This window comes from Branchiostoma lanceolatum, chromosome 3 (assembly GCF_035083965.1).
Source record: "Branchiostoma lanceolatum isolate klBraLanc5 chromosome 3, klBraLanc5.hap2, whole genome shotgun sequence".
NCBI lineage: Eukaryota > Metazoa > Chordata > Leptocardii > Amphioxiformes > Branchiostomatidae > Branchiostoma > Branchiostoma lanceolatum.
The window spans coordinates 6942136-6966600 of NC_089724.1; the positions used below are offsets into that span (position 1 = coordinate 6942136).

Here is a 24465-nt window from a genome sequence, read left to right on the forward strand (position 1 = left end):
AAACACACACAGACAGACAGACAGACAGACACACCGAATACCTTCGCATCTCTATTCAATTAAAGATACATCACATCCAACATACGGGTTGCATCATCCAGTTAGCTATGCACGGTTCGCACTTGTTGTGGAGATTTTATCTAAAATGAGTAATAATCTTTCTTTTCAAGCCCATTCGCTTAGTCTAGGATAATTTCCATGGTTACATATCAACATCTAAGTGTTAACACATCTCGCGGATGGATACGGGTGATTTCAGTGGTCGATGTAATCTGCACTTCGGTGATGTCATCACTTTCTGTGTAATCCTACCAAGTATTAATCTGGGATGGGTCGTCATGACTGCAAAACAACCAAATGATAAACACACAGCATAATGTCTACATCGCCGCAGGGATGAAGACCTGGTTTTTAATAGGGCACCACATAGCCTCTCACCGGGCTCCACAGACCGCTAGGTAGAATAGAGCTTGGCCATAGACATGCCAGGGTGCTATTTCCACTCTTTCCAGTGACCTGTGGAGCCTGGTAGAGACTAGGCCCTATGTGATGCAGACAATTTTACATCCAAAGAAACAACAGTGCGAAAGGATGCTGAGAAAACGTGACTGCATTCCGTGGTCATACATTACATTTCTTATTTTCAGCAACATGCCCCCTAGTTCTGTTTTGAAAATGGGGGCAATAACGAAGCTGACAATACAATAGAAGAAGGAGTTAGAATCCCAATATTCTACAACTTTTTTTACATATTCCAATACGCAGATTTGTATCCCAGGGAAGAGTTACATGTACTATCATAATTCCCCCAGGAAACATAATTCCGCCACCCTGAAAAGAAACATCCAAAAAGATCTCCAACCCAACGTCCCTCAGTGTAATGCAGTCCTGTACTTAAAAAAAAAAAATGCACATAGTGGTGCTGCACTAGAAATCTCTCAAACCCGCTGTTTTTCAAAGTGGCGGATGTATGTAACCCGGCGGATTAATGTTAATGGAAGTTACATGTAGAACATGTTAACTGTTCCTTCCTATATCTAAACTAGCCGTTAGACCTGTCGGTGTTCTACACCACTGTCGTGTCCAGAGTCACAAACCACTTCCCAGTGAGATCACGTTTGGCTACGTTGAAGGTCAACGGACTTCCCGAAACCTCAACACTTTCATCCAGGATGCAGAGGTGGACAGAGATGGCAAACGGTCTCCTCGGACAGTGGAAGGCCACGATGAAGTCCCCCTTGCGGCCGGGGTCGCACTGCACTTCACATGGCATCTCGTGTTGGCCCAGTGTCGCCACTGCTCGGAGGTCACCGGCCTGAATGCTGTACCGCGCCTGCGCAACAATATTGTGAAATTGCATGTTAAAAATTGTAAGGGGGCATGCGGGATCAGGAGATTTTTGGAGGAAAGCATGCCCTTCAACGGTAGTAAATTCGTTATTATGCTTAAATGTCCCGATTGGAAGAAGGTGCCCCGACGGGATTTGTTTCCTTCACTTTCGTACGTGGCCCCTTGGGACACCCTGCGGCTACCGGGCTATTTTAGGGCCCGGTCGGGACCTCGAATCGTTTTAGCTCGGACTTAAAATCAACCCAAGACCCGGTAACAAATAGACGCCTTGAGGTAACCGTGCGAACACTCGGAGTTACACACACCCCCCTCCCCTACCCGCTAGTCTACCGGGACAAATGTGTGTCTTCGGGGCCCGGTCGGGACTACACTCCCTACGGGCACCGGCGCAATTGGAACCTATTAAGTAAGCTTTACTAAGACATTTTCATAATCCACCTACATGAACGGTTTCAAGCTAACGGGATGGACATATCGGAGAAAATCGGACTGAAAGGCGGTTGACCAACCTTTCGTTGGCATACTGATATGCGGCACTCTTGTCCAGACTGCCATGTCCGGACTTCTCCATCCGGGCACTGAAGGTAGAAGAACTTCGCCGACAGCATACAGGCGGTGTAGTTGATCTGATATAGTAATTCATTGATAAATTCATAACAAGATACTATCGAGTAGCCTCTACCAGGCCCCGTCCTATCGCTGGGAAAATCGTAGAAATCGGCCGAGGTAGTCTGCTATACAGGGTAGTCTGCTATACAGTGAAGCTCCATTATCGATGGTGGAGCTTCACAGTATAGTGGACTACCCTGTATAGCAGACTACCTCGGCCGATTTCTACTATTTTCCCAGCGATAGGACTGGGCCTGGTAGAGGATAACTATCGAGAACGATGACGTATTGGTCACACAATTATCCCCCATTGTAAGATCGATGACACTGTCACGTCAACAATAGAAAACATGCCTGGTGGTTTAACCTTCTCCCCGCTGCCTGACTTGTATTGACTTGTTTGCCAAATGGCTACTTCGCTGTGCTAAAGGTTAAACATACATGTATTACGAAAACAAAACTTGCCCAATCGCTTGGCCGCAATTTTGCCCAACTGTATGATCTCGCGATATTTCGCGTGAACGAGATTAGAATAAGTTTAATGGCCATCGGGTATTCACGATTTTCTAAAGCACGCTCTAATGCGTTCTACTCACAAGCATATCGATCTAGAATTAAACGGTACAATCTTGTGTAGATGGCAGTTAGAGTCCTAGCTAGCATCCCACCTTCCCGCCTAGAATCAATCAACATACGACGAACAGGAAACCATACGAGCGTACAATGAAAAACGTACAACTAAAAGTCACCGCAGGCCCTACAAACAGTGCACATTGTTATGTGCGTAATGTGAAAAAAACACACCTGCTGTTGTGTTTCCAGTTCATCTAGCCACGAGGCTGCGAGCCTGGTAGAGGAAAAAAAAGAAGACTTATGAATATGCAGTTCGTAATATGTTAGTGACTAGTACCCGGTTACTTTCTCTATTTCCTGACCTCAGTTACGCATAATTCGTAACGCCTATTTAGGCCTACATTACCTTGGACGGCAAAATCATAACTCAAGCCGCATATTTATACAAACATGATGCACCTCATGTGAATTATGACACCAGTATCAACAATTTCTCGCCTGTCGTTACGTATGATGAACAATATGAAATACAATACAACGTCAACTATTAGTAATAACTGTATGTATATATTTACGTATTTGGAATTATGAATACTTAAATTTTTCTGAAAAGACAATCAAACGTAGAGAAAGACCTTGAAGCCACTGGAAGCTCCTGGTAGAGGGCAAAGAGCACAACACCGCGACAGGTGGAAAAAGACGGCCCGATGTGCGTCAATGGCACGGGAGGAACTAAGATGCTAGGGTTAAGTCTTTCTCTGGACATACCTTTTGATCTTGTCAGTATCTTTGTAATCGAGCGGCAGTTCGGCGATGCCAACCCTTGCTGGAGCGTCCAGACGAACGAAACAGTCGTTGTCCTTCTCCAGCTCAACCCAGTGCTGCCTAGTTCTGACGACGAAGCCCAGCACCGCGGCCCCGATTTTGGCGATGCCGCCTGGCTTGCCGCCGTCACTGCTTGCCTTGTCGGGGTCACCGCCGCATCCCACCGAGAGCATCGTGTCGATCCGCCGGTCAGGCCAAACTTCTTTCGCCAGCTTCTTGGCCTCCCCGGCAGGGCAATTTGCGCCAATTCCTCCGTCACAGAAGTTCCTCTGCTCTCCTTTGTAGATGAGCTGAACCGGCGGAAAGTATGTCGGCGCCGCTGTACTTGCCAATACCGCCTCGCGAGCCTTCAGAGAACAGTCGTGGCCAGAAATGGTGACGGTTTTCACCCTGTCTATATCGCAAGCACAGCAAGCTACCACTGGCAGCACCAGCTTTGTTGGAGGGGTAAACTCAGTTTCCTCCTCTTCCATGACCATCAACTGTCGCCGCCCCATATGTTGAAACATTTTACTTCCGTTGTCCATGACTACCGAAGACCGTCGCCGGCCCGCCGTTTGGAACAGTTTTTGGCCGCTTTCCATAACTACCGACGACCGTCGCTTCATAGGTTCGAACTGTGTATGTCCATTTTCTTCTTTCAGCTCATGCAGCATGTCCACGCTCATTGATAGCCGTCTGGTCCCGGGGCGAAGGCCTCTTGGACGAAGTGTTTCAGATGGCTGCGATTGGGAAAGAGAGAATGGCGACGACGGGCTTACCCGTGAGTCGATCTTCAACGGTACACCACTCAGACGAGTCTCTCCATAAATATCTGCTAGAACCTTCTGAAGGTTCTTGTTGGAATAAACGTTTCCACTCAGGACCGCAAGCGTCGTACCCGAAAACCTCCTCCAGCCAGATTTTTGGAAGACCGTCGATAGCAAATTCTCGAGCATATTGCGAGCATTTCTCGGGCTGTAGTTCATCCTGCCGATGGCCATGCCTACTGCAGAACCGATACTTGTACCGATGATGAGGTCGAACAGCTCCCGAAACGGGATACCAGGAGCAAAGGGGGTAATCCTTTTGTGAACAGCGTCTAGGACCGTAGCTTGGAAAATGCCCTTCGCTCCGCCACCGTCTAAAGCGAGGACCCGAACTCCGATCGAGTTCGACTCCGGGATGGAAACGGGGTCTTCCTGAGTTTTAGAGGATGTTGATTGCGCGAGAGACGTTCTGCTGTCTTCGAGATTCTCTTGACAGCCGAAGGGACAGCTGACATTTCCCTCGACGGTCAAGAGCTTTAGGTCTGCGGCACACATGCGGTGACCACACGGTAGGGGAGGCTCTGCTTGTCCCGAGAAGCAGATTGTACAGACATCTGTGGATTTATTGAGATCAGACTCCTCGAAACGTTGGAGCACCTCTACCTGAGCCTTGGCGATCTCTCTGATGTTTTTCAACGCCATCTCCTCTTGTATCTGCTTGATGCACTCGTCACTTGTTGGGCTTGTCGCCCGCCCTTCAAATTCGCCCTCCCATTTGCTGCAGTCTTCCTCTTTCGTCCAGAAGCAGGAGCTAGTTTTGATTGCCCTTGCATCGAGATTTTCGTGGAAGTTTCCGTGTTCTCCGGCTGTCAGAGTGCACCGGAACATCTCGCCGTCTTCAAGGGGAGGGGATTCTGCACGGCATGGGCAATAGCTCTCAACCGTCTCTCTCGAGTTTTCCAGTATGTTCTGTATCTCTGGCTCCATTGCTTCGATGAAGTCGTCGTCTTCGCCGTACATTGACGCGTTTGCGGCCAAGGTATACGCTATGGAACCCGTGAGACTCCCGATGGCGGTTTCCACAAGTTTGTCGTAGAAGTCGCGGTACTTTGTGATCCCACCTTCTTGATCGGGGTTCGATCCCAAAATGCTTTCACTGACCTGTGTAAAAAATCGATCGAAAAATATCGGTTTCTTGTCGATACGGCCTAGCCGTTCGGTCACCAATCCTGGAAGATTTTGGGAAAATTCTCCACGCGAAGAATCATTGTCTTTGAGTTTGGCGTTGACGCATTGAATCATGTCTTCGCATAGGGTCCAGAACAGCTTTTCCGACAAGAGGCAGGAAATGCCAACTGATAGAATTTTAGTTGCCTGTCGTGTGTGGCTTACATCTCGACATAATTCTCCGATCTTGGACTTGAGAACATTCACAGACTGCTTGAAGGTTTCTTCGTTGGTGTTCTGTGGTAACGACATTACTTTAACAGACTGGTACAGTTTCTGTAGCTCTTTGGACATGTGGATGTTGTCTAGGAAAGAATCGGTGGTGTCGATGCCGTCGATGTTGGAGTTGATTGCTGCGTTCTTGTTTTGTAGAATGACAAGGCTTGGTTTCCATTCATGCTCAACGCCTTCGGATGCATCCCGAGCAATAGCAGCTATCGTTTCAAGCATACTGAAGTCACACACAGGACTCTGGTGCACGTAGACTACTACGTCGCTTAGGAGAAAGGCTAGTGATGGGAGGGTTTTCATAGTCAGCTGTTTCCGCTTCTCAAGGTGTCTGCCAACGATTCTATGCAGCCAATGCACTATCGGCACTTCCTCTAGGAGGTGCTGGTTGACCGTTCGGGGTATCTGTCCGCCAGCGCCCTCAAAATCTGCAAGTATGACCCGTTGATAGTCCATGGACCCTCCAGGTGAAGGTAGAGTCGTGCATGGGTAAACATAAACGCCCGCTGTTTCCGTCAACATCTGGTGCGGTGCCGCGATGATCGGGAGACAGGCTGCGTCTACGCTATCCTCTAGAAGACTACATACCAAGCTGCTTTTCCCAACTCCGGCGCCGCCAATGAAGGAGATGACGGGAACATGATCCTTATTGTTCGCGCCGGACGACAACTCCCTCAACAAGGCTTCGTTCAGCGCTAAAGAATCCCCTGTGTCTGTGTCGGGATCGAGTTGGAGAAGCTGGTACCGCTGGAATGCTGTTGGTTGTCTCTTCTCGTTCATTTTGTCCTTGTGAGATTAACTGGAAGAATTAAAGCGCTGCTGTCATTTCACTCGATCAAAATGGCACATGATGAAATGAGTCACTGAAATTTACACTCGTACTATGTACGCTACATGTGTTCTGCCACGTGCCGGAAAACATCACTGACCCACTTTAGACTCATACATAGACTTCATTACACCAACCACACCTTTGTTTAAGCCTTACGTATTTAAATTCCAGTGTATTCACAACAAAGGCACGAACGATCCTTTAAGTCTGTTAGGTACTTCATCTAAAATCTCCGTGGATACATTTTGTATCGACGCCCACTTTTGTTGTTTTGTTCATCTACATGTGGTATTAATAATAGTAACCGTAGCTATGGAAAATATAAAACCAAATACTTTGTTTGCGAACTTCCTTTGACTCTAAGCTCAACTTTTTACGTCAAAAATCCCGAGCCCATTCAATGTATAAATAGACGCGTATGCGTGCTAAGCGTGCCCGAATCCCTTCTCTTCTTTCTTAGACAATATAGATTCGGATCAAATATTCTAGTTATATTTTGAGGCTTTATCACTCCGGTGTATTATCCTACTATTATACAAACGACCTTCTCTTACAGGGTGGTATTGTGCACCAGAGGCTATATGTTTGATGTAAGACCCCCGTTCCACTATGCGCTCTCGCTGCGACCAAGATTGGATTTGTGTTACCCTTGATTTCATAATTGGAATATCATGCAAAACATAAAAGTGTGACTGAAACAGACAACAACAAAAACAGAGCGTAAAAGTTATTCGATTTTATCTATGAAATTCGTTGTTCGATCTGTGAAATGAAACGCAGGCAATATTAGGGCACGAAGATCGTATTTTGAAAGTCAATTTATTTAGTCATTTCTATAGATTATTAGTTCAAACAAGACTATGTATAGTGACATCCATGATGCAAAAATATGACGTCGGTGTGATGTGAGAACTCACTGAAAATCGTCGCCGCGGGGTTTTTTTGTAGGCTCGATAAACTAAGGGGATCATTGTATATACCTCTCGTTTTTGCGCGGTTTTAAAATGCTCTAAGTGTGAAGTTATTACGCATTGCTAAACAGTGTTAGTAAATGTCACTACCATAAAGATTTAAGCGTTTTTTCTATTTTCTTTTTTTTGCCCTAATATTGCTTTGGTTGCCTTTAAATGTTAGGCCACAGAGAGCGCGCAGCTAAAGCACCGTCCCAGTGGAATGGGGGGGGGAGTATAAGCTAGCGTAAAATATACAACCTGTTGTTGAACATGCACTGATCTCATCCTTGACTGCAGGCGGCAGTTTACGTCTGTTTATCTGTTGCTTACACTCCGTGATGTGTGACTTATACAAAGCAGGGGAAGGGTCCTTGAAACTGCGGTCTGTTTTTGTTGGTATTTTCGGGTACGGTGTACATGCTGAGGTAATACTTAAAACGAAGTCAATGCGCATGAGTTCAACCTTCCCTTCCTGTGCATTTTCTCACAAGGCCACAGCAAGTAAATGTTATAAGCTCATTGATTTTCACCTGATTTTGAAAAAAAAAGAAATATTTTCCCAGCTTACTTGGCTGTAAACATGTGGGATACCAAGTAACATAGATATTCTCCGTACAATATGTAGGTCAAAGTTAAAAGACTGCAACACACTGGATGTTTTGATATTTTGTTAATTGTACATGCAAGACTAGATAAACAGTATCTATGAATACATGAGATTTTTGTTGCTAATTGTATAAGCGAAATTAGATAAACAGTATTTATGAAGGATTTGTTTCTATGCTTACATTGTTTTGCAGTTATGCATTAATTGTTTTATTGTTTTCCCCTGTTAAACACGGGGATAAAAATCATCCACAAAACGAGTATATCTGGCTCCTCACGAAAACTTCTTATAAAAAATAGCAATCAATTGAAAGCTACGTAACACTGTCGATCAATTCAAACACTGGAGAAAATGTTCGACTCTCGACAACCTTTGACACGTTATGCCTCCAATCTGTCAATAGTTGACAAAGGGCAAACCCCAGACTGAGGTGAATATGGGGTCAAGTAGGACTTATCACCGCGATGGGCGCAACTTTCGGCGGCGTCTGAAGCACGGCGGAAGGTGGGGTGGGCTATTCTGCGGACAAGGATGACCAGTCGTTGTCATACGATGCCAGGTAACAAGTGATTATGTACTGTACGTGCGTAGCTATCAATTGTCTCCAAACTGCAGCATTGGAACGCCAGGTGTCGCTTTTAGATGTGGTTATAAAGTTGTTTGACCTGGAAAATGATTGACGTGACAACTTAACTTCCGGTGACCGTGCGGTGTGACCTCCGAGCGACCTGAAATTGGTGCTCAGTGAGCCATCAAGGACGGCAAGGTCGTTCCGTAATCTCTCAGGGATCGCTATCCACTCAGCGATTGATTTGAACAGGTTTAAAACAGTCGTTGCGTGGTTGCCGGGAATGGCGATCCATCGATGATCACTCCGCAAGAGCTAATAAGCAAGAGCGCTAAGGGGTCGCAGCGAGCGCTCGACGAGCCCTCAATGCTCTCAACGGTAGTTCGACCAAATTGTATACACCTTCTTCACTAGAACTGTTACAGCTTTTTCGGGAGTTTCGGCGCTCTCTGGGTGCTCTGGCCAATTTGCGATGGCTCAGCGACCACCGTCTGGTTGAAAGGGGGGCTCACTTGCAGCGGAAAAGACAATATGAGAAATCTTTATTGACACAACAAAAGTACAGCGACTTTCGTAAGGTCTTCTACAACTAGACATGCAAACAACAACCAATGGTATACAAAATGATTAACCTACGTACAAGTATATAAATACTTCAACATGTCGAGTTTAACCTATCACTTAAGCTTACACTACTAGTTCTAAGATCTAAACATTCTTTGATATATTTACCTATTTGTACACAGTAAGGGTTGTCTCCTTCTAGCATGAATTTGTATTCATCTATAGAATGGAATGTATAAAATTCTGTTGAGCAAGCAGAAAGAAGGTTGATGTCCTTGGTTGAACAGCTTTGAGCGTTTACTATGATATCGTGGACAATCTAGGATAAAGTGTTGTTCATCTTCAATTTACATAACTTATATAGGACATGTATTCTAAAATGCCTTCCTTTCAACGATGTAGTGGTTACCTCGTTATTTTACACAGTGGTAATTTTGGCTGGCAAACATCTAATGTAGGCACTCAAGTTGTGTCTGGGAATTTACACGTTATGCAAACATACAGACTGGAGACAAAAGAATGGCACCCGCGTACGTTAACGTTACATAGTGAAGTCGGCTAAACGTCAGGTACTGACTTCGTATGAGATCACTCTGTAAGTTATTATTTGCAATCTGACTCAGTGGACGGGCAAAGGAACCCCCTAATGCCGAAAATGTGCATTTCAGACAATTTTACATCAGAATGGACCACCCAGAAACATGTCATGTCACTTTACATGAATAGAACGCCAGGAAATAACACACTAGGGCACTTTGCAACTGGCCTATAAACGTAATAACACATTTCAGTTGTGCTTATTCGAGCCCTAACCATTGAGACAGCCACAAACAAGGCGGAAATAGTCTGTGTGTGGGCTTGAATAAAGTTCTAAACAGGAACTATGCGGCTACAGCGTCTTTTCTGAAGATGTGGCATGAGTGTGTACGGTTGATTTGAGGTTGTCCACAACTACTTGCCAACACACACACATACAGTAATGTACAAGCCTTGTTGTGTTTTCACTCATACTTTTGCCTTTTGCATGATATTCCAAGTATGAAGTCAAAGATTAGACAAACCCGATTTAGGTCGCAGCAAGAGCGCGCGATCGCTGTCCAGTTGAATGGGGGCCTTACATGCAAATAGACTGATTCCATATAGCCTCCGTTGCAGGCCTCCCGCACGGCGATTTTTCAACTTATCGGGGCCAGGTTCTTTGGCTGGGGCACCGTATCTGCTTGGGGGACTGTAACCGTCGTACAAATATTTGACGGGCATACAACCACTCTCTTATTGGTCTAACAGTTAATTGCCATGCTATCATTGGTTGAACTGCTAATTGTGATGGACAGTCAGTATAGGTCTTTTGCTAAATATAACGTGTCCCAATGACTGTCCAACATCCAATGTGCGGCAATGTGCGCCGTTCTCGAGGCTTGCTATCAAACTGTCAACAAAAACGGGAAAATCAATTCAATCATCGTACATTAGGCCCCGCTGTCCTAATCGTGCCAAGGCCAATATGTGTACGTGGAAGTCATTATTGAAATCACCTAAGTATGCACATACCCTCCAACTCATTAGGTAATGGAATTGGTGGAGCCTGCAGTAAACCGTTCTGTCAGATCCAATGAGAGTGGTTTTAGTCGAATGAAAGGTACGGCTGGCATATCACAGTTGATTGCCTGTTTTGTATGCAGTCGTTGGAAGTGTGTTTGCGCAGAAAAGTGCTGTTGGGTCCGGTAGTTAGTAGAGGAATATGCCGCATTTGTACACTTTCAAATCAATTCCCTGGGTATAAGACAGGTGGTTTACCTTATATTCAATACAAACAAACATACAGACAAACAAGCAAACAAACTACGCCAACAACAACAGAAAGTACGCCGCACAAAAAAAACCCACAAGCTTCATTATGGGACACCTTTAAGGGCACGGTTGTACGTTGATCCTGTAGGTATGTTGTGTCTGACCTGGCAGGGTCACATTTCCAAGCCAGGGCCCAAAAAAATAAGAAATGAATATCAAGAATATACCTCATTTTTTGTAAGTTTTGCGTGTTTTGTTGTCTTTCATATCGTATTTTTCGTTCCCCCAAGCTACCCGACCGGGCCCCGCTTTGAAAATGTGCTCAAGTGAACCAACTGATGATACAAAAATAATAATTATAATGATAATGATAACAAGTTTAGAGCAAATTCATGCTCTTAGGCTAATTGCAAGTTGACAACAATTAATGACGATGAACAAACACGAAGTGAAATATTAGGCATAGATTAAACTACGTTGCTGGTCTGCAATTCATTTTTAAATTGATATCTACCATACTAATACAGTTTTGACTCCTTCTTTAATTTAAAAGCAGTAGGAAATAAAAGTCCCACGTTTTCGATGCTGAGTGGGTTGGATGATTCAAAAGGAAAATGAGTCTTTCTTGATTTCTTAATCTTAATTTGGATTTCGGATACTTTCTTGAATAATATGTTTCTTTCGGCTTCGAATTTGAGATATCAAAGTTCACAACCCGTGCCATCCACCTACGGGTCACGTACTTCAAACCTCAGGTTTTACAGTACTTCAAACATTGCGTGGGGAGCCGCAATTAACTAATGGAAACAGGCCGCATCGATTCCTCAATTAGCTTCGATGGACCCATGCAGAAGGATTTTCCCATATATTGAACACTTGGCTGAGTTACGAACTTTAATGCAGACCCGCACAAATTACACATAAGAGGTTGAATTCAATCAAGCATGCATAGCACGCGTGTACCGTTGCACAAAGTGGTGTAGTCTTTGCGTACGCCATACTAATATTTGGAAGCAGTGTGGGGGCGGCCGTGGCGACTGTTTGAAGCTAGTTCATGTTAGAGCATCCTTGCAGTCCCGGCAACAACAGAACGTACAAGGGACTTGCCCGGCCTCTGGCGAGGTGATACCGGCAATGCTACTGTGTACGTATGGCGCCGCGACTGCATGCAAGATGTATGGTAAGCATACGTATTCTAGTAGAGTAATTTGAGCAGTGAAGGGTGCAGTCTGCTATTATATTTCAGAGGCTGCAACCGCTGAGCGACCGCCGAACGATCAAACGTTTCATAGGTGACGTGGCTCAACGATTTTCATAGATAAAAAAGATAATCTTTTAACCTATCGTATGACTGATTTGTTGTCTTTTATATCATACTTTTACATTGTGCACCATTTTCCAAAATGTTCATTGATAAAATCAAGGGTTACACAAATCCAATTTTGGTCGCTGAAAGGACATACAGCGATCGCCGTCTAGTGGACATGGGATCTGGACATCAACGCTTGAAACGGGCGCTTTGGCCCAATGGTGAGAATGTTGGAGTATGTTCTGTTCCAGATATCATATCCAGTATGCAAGATGTATGAAGATTTTTCAAATGCATCGGCGAAAAACAACATTTACCCATAAGGCTGGTACTAATAACGCTTCATTGCAAAAGGATGATATATGTGCCGGCATGTGCCATCCATCGTTGATCATGGCGTTGTTTTTCACCCTGTAGCACATAGGGCAGCAAGTCTCCTTGTTGGTTCTGTAGCAGGGTATATTTTACAGGCAAGGGTTGCCACCCCTTCCCCTTAACTTGCTCGAGAAACCTCGAACACGGGACCCCATTTTACGTCCCTTCCGAAAGACGGTTGCATCCCCAACCGAGATACCTTTCCCAAGATTTGAACCGTGGTCTTCCAATTACCAACTATGTGGAACCAGGAGCTCAACTGCGAGGCTGCTACCAGTTGAGCTTGAGGTACATCCCTATGGCGTGACCAGCGAAAATTAACCGCCCTTCTCTTTGTAGTTACCTTCGCCAAGAAGGTTATGCAGAGGGTAGCGTTTGTGTGTGTGTGTGTGTGTGTGTGTGTGTGTGTGTGTGTCTGTAGTGGACCAGGATAACTCAAGAATGCCTGGATGGATTGTTTTAGTATTTGGTATGTCGGTAGGTTTTGATGAGACCTAAAAACGATTAGATTTTGGGCACGCTAGCGGCTTCTTACGGTACTGCAGCGAAACTTCCTGTTTTGATATCTCGTGTTCTGGACATGCTATGGAGCTGATTTTTGAGTGGTAGATAGATCTTTGGACGGAGAGTAAGTGGTATGGGTTTGGGCCCCCTAGTGGCTTTTTTGGAACTGCAGGAGGAGGTTTTGCATCTGACTTTGAAAGGGAATAACTCAAGAAGGGCTTGATGGATGGTAATGATTTTTGGTAAGTAGATAGCTTGAGTGATGATGTACATGATTAGATACTTCTTATGCAAATCAGTGTCTAATTTGCATAATTAATGAGGAAAGTTTATAAATCCGCCATATTTCATTATAGGACTCTGAAACATGTGACATATGTAACTTAGGAAGAGAGAATATTAATTGATATGAACTATGCAAATGAAGACCTCATTTGCATAATTAATGAGGAAATACTATAACAAGATGGCCTTTGTGGATGGTCATGATTTTGGTATGTAGATAGCTTGCGTGATGCTTAGTATGATTGGACGATAATTATGCAAATCAGATCCTAATTTGCAAAATTAATGAGGCAACTTTAAAAATCCGCTTTGTTCCATGATATGACTATTCAAATTGTAACTGAGGAAGAGAGGAATTTTGATAGATAGAAATATGCAAATTTGGGCCTAATTTGCATACTTAATGAGTAACTTCTATAATTCTACACTGGCAAATGATGACAATTTCATACATTTAGTACTTTTTTTGTGGCATCGGGAAGTTATGTGAATGTGAACATCGTTGAATCAAATTCTGCTGATAAGGGCCTCATTTGCATAATTGATTATAAATATTAGGATAACCTTCTTAGTAGAGCTCATCATTTGTTAGGCTCATACTTTGGACATGTTATATTTTAAGACAATCAACTGGTATGATTTATAATTGATGAGAAACACTCCTAATACACAGTCATAAAGGTTAAAATCATTTGGCGAAGGTATGAGGTCGTGGAACTCTAGTTGGAAATGCAATGGATATGCACACGTACAAGAGAAAACGCTGCATGAGTCAGCAAAGACTTTTAGTAAGAAAAAAGGCCTTGTAGACATATAGAATTTTATTCAGTCAAGTCCGATATATGTTGATTTTTGTAACGTCTTCTGTGATGCTTACTAAGCTTGTTTTTACACATCGCGTCTATAAAAGAACAATTGCAATATCAATAATTCACGCGTTATGCGTTTAACAATCTAAATAACCTTCATAAATATGATATTACTTATTGGGCGTTGACCTCGGTCTATAAATCCATCAACAATCAATGGAGATTTATTCCGTCTCAGGACCTCAATAAAACCCACCTGACTGAACTTAGCCTCATGCACAAATGGACAGCTAAAAGCGCAACAAACGAAAAAAGGCTTTTTGTTTGGAAAGAATCAAACGGTTTGCGCAACGTCGTCTTATTTCTAAGGCCTTAAATATGCTCCCATACTTTTACAATTACAAAAAAAAAAACGAAGAAAAAGAGAATCCATATAGTTTACCATTTGTATAGTAATTTGACAATGTATATATGAATCTGTATACTACCCGTGGCAAAGCTGCTCTATACTATTGACAAAAGGAAAAAGTGTGACTTGTTTCACCTCAATAGAAGAATGACTGGTGCATTCTTTCTTTACAAAAGATTTTCAAATGGATATGGGACGTCAGCTTCTAAACTAAATGTACATTGTTACGTCTTCGCACAGTTAAAATGGCATCCTGAAGGTCCAAGTAGGAACGACGACAAAAGGATCATGGCAATAGAGACCTGCTGTACCTACAAGTAACACGCCGCGACATGGCGCTCAAAACAGGTAGGTACCGGGACAAGTGTAAGGCATCTAGATCTGATAAGGGTTTCGAAGGTACAACCCCACAGTTCTAGTAAAGGAGAGATAATTGGGCACAGTACACGACAAAAGCACTGTATAGGGGGAGGGGGGTACGATAACTTGAGCCGTCCAGTAGCCATGTGTAGGGTAGTGCCGTTGGTTTTTTTCTAGCTTTGAATTCATCATCTTTAGATGCGTTACTCTATGGTTTTTACAAGCAAGGTTAAGAACCAAATTCTAAAAGTAGCAGATATACACGGTATTCTGCTGTGTCGATCAGGTTTATGTAAGGCGTTTTTATTTCTGTCAACTCTATATCATCACTGTCGAACACATCTGTGCATTGTCTATCTACAGGACATTGGCTGCCGCACTCTACGTTACGTAGGGTGACGCTCCTAGTGATCGTCCTGGCAACCGTCATTATTCTCCTGACGAATATCGGCCTCGACTATGTCCGCCATGTTTTCCCACAATCCGTCACCAGCTTCAGCGCGTCATGTCAGGCGGAAGTCACTGCCCCACCCATCGTTCTCGTCGACGCCGTCTTTCCGGTAAAGATCCAAGTTCTCCGTGGTAACATCAAATACATCCCCCGGTCTAACGCGACAGTCCGTTTCAGCCCTGGCAACACCGCCCATGTCCAAACAGTGACGTTGTATTACGGCGTCGGGACAACAAATCTGACCATTTCCAAAGCCGGAGTCTTGCAGCTATCCGTTACCGTGGAGACGACAGGTGACCACGCCCCTACCGAGACATGCCAAGCCAGTGTCAGAATCAAAGCCGCTCACTTATCCGACCGTGAGGTGGGGTACAAACTGATCCGCAAGGGAACACTGGAAGGCGATGCACTCGAGTGGAGCGCAGGGTTTGTTGTGGTAGAGGGTCCTGTGACTGTGCCAAAGTCAGCTACACTAGTGGTGGACCCAGGAGTGTTTACCTTGCTGCATTCAGGAGCGAGTATAAACGTTCTAGGGAAGGCAGCGATCGGAGCTCCAGCCGGCCAACCCGTCGTCTTCACCGTCCATCCGAACGAAAGTGGCGAACGGAGTCCGTGGGGTGGTTTGCAGTTTGGTCGAAACTCGCTAGGGGCACTGCACAACACTTGGCTTACGCAAGGAGGCGCATCTGCAGATCAACACTCCAGGTCAGTCAGTAAACACGACTTATAACTTTTCTCCAAGCCCAGACAGGCGCTCGCACACTCGCGCACACGCACAGACACGTTCATACATACACAAATAGACAAACGCACACACACGCTCACAAACACATGCACACACACGCACACATACACACACACACACACGCGCGCACACGCACACACACACACACACGCACACACACACACACACACACACACACACACACACACACACACACACACACACACACACACACACACATGTATATGTTTATGTATATCAAACAACCTACTAAAACAAATTACTCCTTGATGCTTGTAATTTCTCTTGCGTTATTTGTTATCGTCAAGGTCATATTATCCTTCTCACAGATTTGCTACCAGTAACGCTGGCGTGGTATTAAGCGTTGAGGAGGGAGCGGAGGTCGATTTTTCTGGCGGAGGTGTTGTCGATAATGCCGGTCCGGGAGTAAGAGGCACGCGTTGCACCATCAAGGTAAAGCGGCTTGGACAATTTTCACTGGTATAGGTGATATCTTGTGCCAATAAATAAATCTGATACTGTCTGCAAAAGGGACTTGAAGGCTTTAGATATTGATACGGAGCACAGGGAGGACCTTGCAAGTGACCGTTCCAAGTGGAGATGCACACTGTCCAGACAGCTCAAATCAGGAGAAGCCAGACTGATGCGCAACGCAGAAGAAAGGCGGAACCGCAGAAAAGAGCTTTGCAACAGAACTGAGTCAGCTTACAGATGTGATTTTTGTGGCAGAGACTGCCATTCTCGTATAGGGCTGTTTAGCCATAGTCGATGCTGTAGGGCTGTCGTGAATTAGGATTTTACCATGGTCAATACTGACCGACGGAGGCCATATACATACTGTAAATGCAGAACTGTTTGCGAGGATTTAATTTCGCGGTAGGGAGAAAATGGAGTGTTCGCGGTGGTTTTGAATTTGCGTTTGAAACCATAGTAGCGCTACAGTCACACAATTGAACGGTTTTTCGCGGTGGTCTTAAGTTCGCGGGAAAGAGTTCAGCACTAAAACCGCGAACGTGAAACCGCCGCGAACATTTCTGCATTTACAGAAGTTATGCTTCTGTACAGTTTATCTGTAGTATTAACCTTCAATTCTTTTTGCCCTAGCTGAAAAATATGACCATCTCACGGTGCAGAAATGGCGGCTACGTTCAGCAGACAACGGTTACCATGGAGAACGTTTACGTCATCGAAATCAGTCGTAACCACGTGGCATCATCTCAGCCAATCGGAGACGGCTTTGCGTTCAACCAACCTCAACTGTCATCTGCCGATAAAGCCTTATCACGGATATCTAACAGGTAGCTTATTGCTTTACAAAATAAGAATTCATGCGATGTACGAGGCTCTGGATTGTTTCGTGATTAATCCTCTGAAACAAATATTTAACATATGTTATACAAGCGACCTATAATCTAACCACCTAGAGGCAGGAATCTCCTTATAGCGTAGTTAGTCTCTGGTAGAGACTAAGTCTGAAGTATGATTGCGTTGATGGTGCGAATTACAGTAAGTGGAGAAGGATTTGTTACAGATTCTGATCTGATCTTTCTTTCTTTCTTGCCTTTAATGCCCACGGTCTTAATGACGACCATTCTGGCATGTTGGGAAAGTAATGTTAAGTGCCTTTCCCAAGGGCACAAGATCGGTGACACAGCAGGATTCGAACCCGGGACCACTTGGTTCTGAGACGAACACACTGTCGTTGCGCCACACGACACCACGATCTAGTCCCATACTCATGCCTGAGGGTCGATCGGTTACAGATTAATGACTACAATTTAAGAAAAATGTTCCATATTTGTGTCAAAGGCAGTTTGACACAGCACCCTCTTATTACTCGATTATTGTTTTTCTCTCGTCTATCCATTCTCAGTGTTTTTACTGGTGGAGGCGGAGTAGGAATAGCAATTTCCGGGACCAGTCTAAACCTTGAGTCCACCATCGTGGAGGATTTTTCCAAGGCATGCGTGTCAACATCTGGCAAGGTGAATACCGTCACCATACATAACTCGATCATGCGCAGTTGCTCCGTTGGTCTTCGCGCAAAGGATGACGGTAAGCAAAACGTCCACGTGACCAACAGCGTCATGGTTCAGAACGAGGTCGGAGTGCTGTATGGGGAGAGGGACGCAACAACGTCTGAGAGTGGGACGTTCATCTTAAGGAATTCCGTGTCGATGGAAAACAGCGAAAAGAACTTGAGAGTTTTCAGTGGAGGGCTAGAGCAGCCTGACACGGACATAGGGGCACGAAACGTGAAACTAACGTGTTTCTTTGTAAGCAGAGGCTCCGCTGTTGAAACAAGCCGTACAACGTTTAGTATCAAACCCTTTGCATCTTGTCAACAGCCTAAAATACACCTTGCCCATTCAGGTTGTGACTTCGCTATGGATCTGTTGCCGTCAAAGTGTTTGCTGTCAGACTACACACCTCAGGGAAAACGAACTCACATCCAGCTGCAGAGACTAGATCTGTGTAGAGACTGCTGTAAGAACGCATCTTCTCTGGAGTTCGAAGATAACTATGGCCACTGGAGCATGAGAAACATACGGGACATGAAACGCGCCACTATTTACACAGGAAAACCCAACGAAGGTTGTGGAGTGACGTTTTCTACGGACCTGTACCAACATATAGACAGCGACTGTATCGTCCAGAAAGTTCACGTCAAGTCGGCCTACAGTGATGTTACTCACTATCAGGTGAATAATTGATAGTAGTTGTTCCTTTGTAAAGAACTTTTGATAGTAGTATTAGAATAAGTAGGTGAAACGGGAGCTCCTAGTAATTATATATCATTGTGTGTGACGTAAGTTTTAATGATTATTAAAGATAAAGGTCTTTTAAGACCACGAGGTCGTAGGGGCAGTGGGTTGTTATCCACGGTGTCTAGGGCATTATATTAGAAGGCGAAGCCCAACCCTCTCTTTCCACCGCCTTTTACTTCCCAACTGAGGTCGGTACCCACCTTCTTGTGACGTGAGAAAAGTCGTGTGCTTTTCCTAAGGACACAACGTCTAGCCAGAAATGCCAGGCATCGAACCGGTGACCTCTAGATAGTCCTCGAACATAGCCCCTCGGCCATTGGTCCTTATTATTATATCTGTCATCATTTAACTACGGCCTTTGTACAAAAGGTGTCCTCTGATGAGTAATGGAATTGATGAATCATGAAATAAAACTTTTATTTTCAAATGTTCATTTCATAACATCTTCTCGAGAAAGCTCGAGAGCATTTTTTTGGTGATTTCATGTAGTCGTTCTTTGTAGTTGTTAGAAAATTTGACTGTATTCTAATGTGAGATATATTTGACACAGGGTGAAAGCCACTTGCGAGAGCTTAAGGTGCACTACTTGGATCGGGTGATGCACACCAACCTGACAGCGAAGTCCTTCGGCGTTATCGTGGACTTTTCACACATCCCGGACAGAAGTTCATCCGCACTGATCAAGTCGTCCATGTCGTGTCCCTACAGTCAACGTAACACTCCGCTTTCAGCCTTCGTCACGGAATTTCTTCCCAACATTGGTAAGTATTTTGTATCAATATGATAATTTTTACTCTCCAAGCAGAGCATGGGTTTCGGCTGGTTTTTGACGTGTTTTTAGGCGTTATTGTCGGGCCTTCTATTTTGTCATTTTTTTGTATAGCCAACCAAGCCAATTGGGTTGGCTATACAGAAAAAAAGATGACAAAATAGGAGAGTAATAATTTTGCCATTTGCCTAGTTTTGAGAAAATGTTTTAATTCGTTGTACCATTGCTAATAGTCTCATAGACTGCTTTAATCAATATCTAAAAAAATAATGAGACTTATTATTAGCTCCACTTTATTGTAACACTATATATCAAAGACTTATGCTGGCCCTTATTGTTTTAGTAATTATGATGTTAAGTTTTACTGTATACCTCTATTTATATTATGTTGCCATACATTGATGATTGTACCGTGTACGATTGCCGTACAATAAAGTTCGTCTTCTGTATTAAAATTCAAAGTAAAGGTGTACTTTTAAAGGCAACCAAAACAATTCTAGGGCCCAAAAAATGGAAATAAAAATATGCTGAAATCTTTCTGGTAGTGACATTGTTTAGCACATTTGCGTAATAACTTAACACTTTGAGCATTTCAAAACCGCGCAAAAACGAGCCGAACAATGATCCCCTTATTGAGCCGAACAATGATCCCCTTATTTTCGCGAGCCTACAAAAACTCCGGAACGATGTACAGTGAGTTATCTTATCACACTGACGTCATATTTTGCATCATGGATGTCGCTATACATCGTGATAGTGTTGTTTGAACTAATCATGTAAAGAAATGACAAAATAAATTGACTTTCAAAATCCAATTTTCGGGCCTTAATATTGCTTGGGTTTCCTTTAAAACGTATGTTTTCCCGACACTTTCCCAGGCATCTACACCCGTATGACCGTCAAACTAGCTGAGCTTGCCCATCCCAACAACTTCCACAAGTACGTGGCTTTCCTGTACATCGGGAACTGTATGAAATCAAAACACTCCGATTTCGTGAACATGGACACAAACAACTACGTGCTGATCGACAACGACCGCTGCCTGGTACCTGATAGGGTCGGGGACGGCGACATCCCAGCAGGTTACAGGTGAACTACCATCTGCAGTTTCATTCAACCTCGCATTGAGCGCTTTTAGCTAACATTTGTGCTGGGGGTCAGTTAAAAGCCTCTACCACTACCAGGCTCTAAAAGTGGCTGGAAAGAGTCGAGATTGGCCTAAGATGGCAAACTGCACTCATCGGCCGGCATAAAGCCTCTAGCATTTTTGTCTATTTGGCCACTCTCTACTCTTTCCAGCCACCGCAGGAGCCTGGTAGAGGCTAAGTGATCTATTCTGAGGCTGTGGAAGTTTTTAGGAAGGTCATTTAAACCAAGGACAGCTGTGTCATCTCTTTTACATCAGTGCATGCAGTAGTATTGTTTAATTCGTACACCAATCTGAAATCTCTAGAAACATCATTCTTTGATTAAAAGGGACGGGTGGTTTGTTGCCTTAAAGTGTTTTTTTTTCGACGTTGGCTTCAAATGATCTTAGTACAAACTAATCGTAATCGTAAGCCAGTTAGAGTGTACACAATCTGTATGTAGCTATAATGAGCATTTAAAAGGTTAAATTCAGTTTACAAAATGGGGAAGTAGAATTTACATCTAGTAGGGATTGAAGTGTCGACAACTCTTGCTAAGGCCCCCATTCCACACACAAGGCTGCGCTCTCACTGCGATATAAATGGGATTCATGAAACCCTTGACTTAATAACTGGAATGTCATGCAAAATATAAAAGTATGGTTGAATAGACAAGGAAAACAAAGCGGAAAAATATCATTTTATTTATCTATGAAATTCGGCGAGCGCTCTGTTACATGTTAGATCGCAGAGAGCGCGCGGCGAGTGTGCCGTCTATGTGGAATGGGGGTATTACCTACAGACACGGCAGTCGACGATTCCGTTCTAATATTTGACTGTCTTATGTCCTTTTTATTGTTCCTAGATACCGACTTACTCGCCTATATGAGATTCTGTTCACCAACCAACATGTGTGTCAGGTACCTGACGACATGGTCAAAATGTTAAAGGAGATGAACGCAGTATCATCGCAGGTATTTGACCCTAACAGACTTATCGTTGGTAAATGCAGAAATATTTGCGGGGATTTAATTTCGCGGTAGGGAGGAAATGGAGCGTTCTCGGTGGTTTGAGTTCGCATTTGAAGCAATGATGGCGCTAAATTCACACAATGGAAATATTTCTGTGGTGATTTGGCGGTAAAGAGTTCACCGCGAAAACCGCGAACATAAAACCATCGCAAACATTCCTGCATTTAGAGTACATCCTAAAGACGAAGAATATCTTTGCTTTTATTCTATCCAAATCTGTCCCGGCTCGTTTATTTATCAGCCATGAAAAATCATGTTGTTCATATCCTGTTGGTATATACGGTCTTCTTACTAGGTTCAAGGAATAAGCTCAAAGCTGAGAGAATGAAATCGAGATCCTACTTTCATGCTTTCACACTTTTAACCTCGCCATGGCGGTTATACTGTACGGCTATTACGGTCACTAACGGTTACGGTGCCTTTTTTGTGTGTGGATGCGTTTGTGGTGGGTGTACATCCCTTTAATTGCGAACTGCGTAAATCGAGAAGTCAAAATGGTTTGTATGATATATAGTACATGGTTTGTCGGAAAACGTTCGATTATGGACCTTCCAGCGACTTTACAACGTAGTGCAGCGGAACATCCGGTTTTCATATTTTTTACTCTTAAAATGTGATGGAGATGGTATGTTTAAGTCGCGTGGGTTCTTTTGATAGTAGATATAAAATTAATATTGTAGAATAAATTTAATCGGATGAAAACAATGCACAGGCAATGATCAAAGGTTTAATTTCTTCAGCAACTTTACTTCTTATCTCGTTCCTTTACAGGCTCCTAGCCTCGGGACGCAGTTTCGGAAGGAAGTTGAATCGCACCCTGCCATGGCACCGCTCGTGTTGAAAGAAGACCCTGAGATTTATGAAGAACTGGACGGGCGCGTGTCCATCCTCGTCTCGGAATACAACGCTATTTGCGAGGGTGCTAACACCGACAGGTTCGACAGTTCTCTGAGAAAGGTGTACAAGACATCGCCTATCACCGAATCGTACTTAGTGGACGGTAGAGACTACATTCTTGCAAAGTTCGTGGACGGTACAGTAGCGTACTTGAAAGTTGTCGGCGGTGAGATGCGAGAGGACGTGGATGGGTATGTGGTTAATGGAGGCCTAGCCGAGCTGGTAGCGTATCATCTAGACCGTTTGCTCGGGATGGGTCGAGTGGCTGTCGCCGCAGCACGACGGTTGCGACTGGACGAAACTGTCCCGATAAACGGCGTCATTAACGAGAAATGGGAGGTTTTGGAAGACTTCGATGGTAAAAAAGATACGCTGGGGCGGTACCTTACAGATGCTGAAGCAAAGACGACATCTAGAAGCATACAGTGGATAGCGCGCCATCTTCAGAAGAGTCAACATGAAGTTTATCTTTCTCTTGATGTTGTAGTTGTGGGGAAAGTGAAGTCCCCAAAAGAAAATGTAGAGTTACATCCACAAGTCCGAGAATTCTTCAAGCATAGTGCAGACTTTGTTAATCTCGAAAACGTTGGAGTGACAAGACAGATGTTACGGGATTTGGCTAATATTTTTGTGTTTGATTTCTTAATTCATAATCCTACAAGAAAAAATCTGGCTATCTCGGAGTTACGTTTTGTGACTGACGGTAACGATAAAGCATTTTGGCCGGACGTTTCAATCAAAGCATGCGACGCCATTTTGAGATGCCCTGCATTGCTTCAACCCGAAGGTACCCGAGCATCGACGGAGAAACACGACGCATGCCCGAAGATCTGTCCGAATACTGACGTGATTCCTTCGGACCAATTCGTGAACTGTCGTTTTACAGTGCAAACTTTTTCCACACTTAAACGCTTTAACGTAGGCAAGGGATATGACCGACTTCTCTCGTCTAAACTACGACAATCTCTTATGAATGAGACGATTGATATCGATTCGTTCAAATCTTACTTTGGGAAAGCTAACTTATATGAAGGGTTGGGCGCTAGGTTTTTTCGGTTAACACAACATATGAAGAAATGCATGGTCAGATTTGGTAATGGAATCTTCATATGATATCAAGCGAAACTTGAAGATAAACACTTTCGGGCGTTGCCTCTATATATCGATGACTGATTGATTGATTGGTATCATGTTGCTGCTACTGGTAAATATTGTTGTGACGACACAATGTACATTTGACTTTGTCTCCATATCTGTTTTAACAGACCTTACTGCAAAACTCCATTAGATGTACAGTGTACATGTCTTCCGATCTGTAGGTAAATTAGGACGCCATGTTCTTGTTCCTCTTCATGACATCATTGGAGCACAATGTGTTGACCCAAATGCTACTTGCCCCCCTCCCCCTCACCTTTTGATGGTTTGCATTTGCGCTATCAACTGTTGTAAAAGAGTATGAAAAGACCATCACTTTTCACCAATGACTGTTTCAATGTGTAAATGTAATAGATACATACATCTATAAACGCCATGCAGCGTTTGAATCATCTTTCAGAGAGATTGTCTGTCATTTTGGCTACAAAACATGAATGATGACATATTTGGTGAAGAAGGCTAGCTCTGTTCTTTGTTTATCAAGCTTGAACTTGCTAGGTGCTGCAGTACAGTGTTTTTATTTCAAATGTCACGTCAATTTAGAACAAGACTTTTAGACCGTCCCATGATAAGCCACTCCAGAGAGTGATGCATT

General features: G+C 43.9%; 3 protein-coding genes across 4 annotated transcripts; 1 reads left to right on the top strand and 2 right to left on the bottom strand.

Moving 5' to 3' along the window:
• Window positions 1-374: 374 nt before the first annotated feature.
• LOC136429912 (uncharacterized) lies at window positions 375-2088 on the bottom strand. Its single transcript, XM_066420070.1, has 2 exons — window positions 1860-2088; window positions 375-1333 (listed from the first exon to the last, which is right to left on the bottom strand). Exons 1-2 carry the CDS (start codon window positions 1956-1958, stop codon window positions 1067-1069), a joined length of 366 nt encoding a protein of 121 aa, XP_066276167.1. The 5' UTR covers window positions 1959-2088; the 3' UTR covers window positions 375-1066.
• A 609-nt stretch (window positions 2089-2697) lies between these two features.
• LOC136429270 (uncharacterized) lies at window positions 2698-6341 on the bottom strand. Its single transcript, XM_066419130.1, has 2 exons — window positions 3301-6341; window positions 2698-2806 (listed from the first exon to the last, which is right to left on the bottom strand). The coding sequence occupies exons 1-2, from the start codon at window positions 6339-6341 to the stop codon at window positions 2698-2700; spliced, it is 3150 nt and encodes a 1049-aa protein (XP_066275227.1).
• Window positions 6342-8411: 2070 nt separating this feature from the next.
• Window positions 8412-24264, top strand: LOC136429914 (uncharacterized). Of its 2 annotated transcripts, none has more exons than XM_066420074.1 (10): window positions 8412-8512; window positions 14808-14915; window positions 15291-16083; window positions 16453-16576; window positions 17228-17421; window positions 17997-18825; window positions 19442-19652; window positions 20539-20749; window positions 21653-21761; window positions 22590-24264. In XM_066420074.1, exons 2-10 carry the CDS (start codon window positions 14900-14902, stop codon window positions 23826-23828), a joined length of 3726 nt encoding a protein of 1241 aa, XP_066276171.1. In that variant the 5' UTR covers window positions 8412-8512; window positions 14808-14899; the 3' UTR covers window positions 23829-24264. The 2 variants fall into 2 exon arrangements, with proteins under 2 accessions (XP_066276171.1, XP_066276168.1); XM_066420071.1 differs by lacking the exon at window positions 8412-8512 and adding an exon at window positions 11894-12056.
• Window positions 24265-24465: the final 201 nt, after the last annotated feature.

Bases quoted from the DNA above. Each gene is read 5' to 3' on its own strand.
- LOC136429912 (XM_066420070.1), bottom strand. From the start codon at position 1,958: ATGCTGTCGGCGAAGTTCTTCTACCTTCAGTGCCCGGATGGAGAAGTC. The intron at 1,334-1,859 runs GTTGGTCAACCG...ATTGTTGCGCAG, and splicing joins TATCAGTATGCCAACGAAAG to GCGCGGTACAGCATTCAGGC.
- LOC136429270 (XM_066419130.1), bottom strand. From the start codon at position 6,341: ATGAACGAGAAGAGACAACCAACAGCATTCCAGCGGTACCAGCTTCTC. The intron at 2,807-3,300 runs GTATGTCCAGAG...TTCCTCTACCAG, and splicing joins GATACTGACAAGATCAAAAG to GCTCGCAGCCTCGTGGCTAG.
- LOC136429914 (XM_066420074.1), top strand. The intron at 16,577-17,227 runs GTAAAGCGGCTT...TTTTTGCCCTAG, and splicing joins GCACGCGTTGCACCATCAAG to CTGAAAAATATGACCATCTC. The intron at 20,750-21,652 runs GTGAACTACCAT...TATTGTTCCTAG, and splicing joins GACATCCCAGCAGGTTACAG to ATACCGACTTACTCGCCTAT.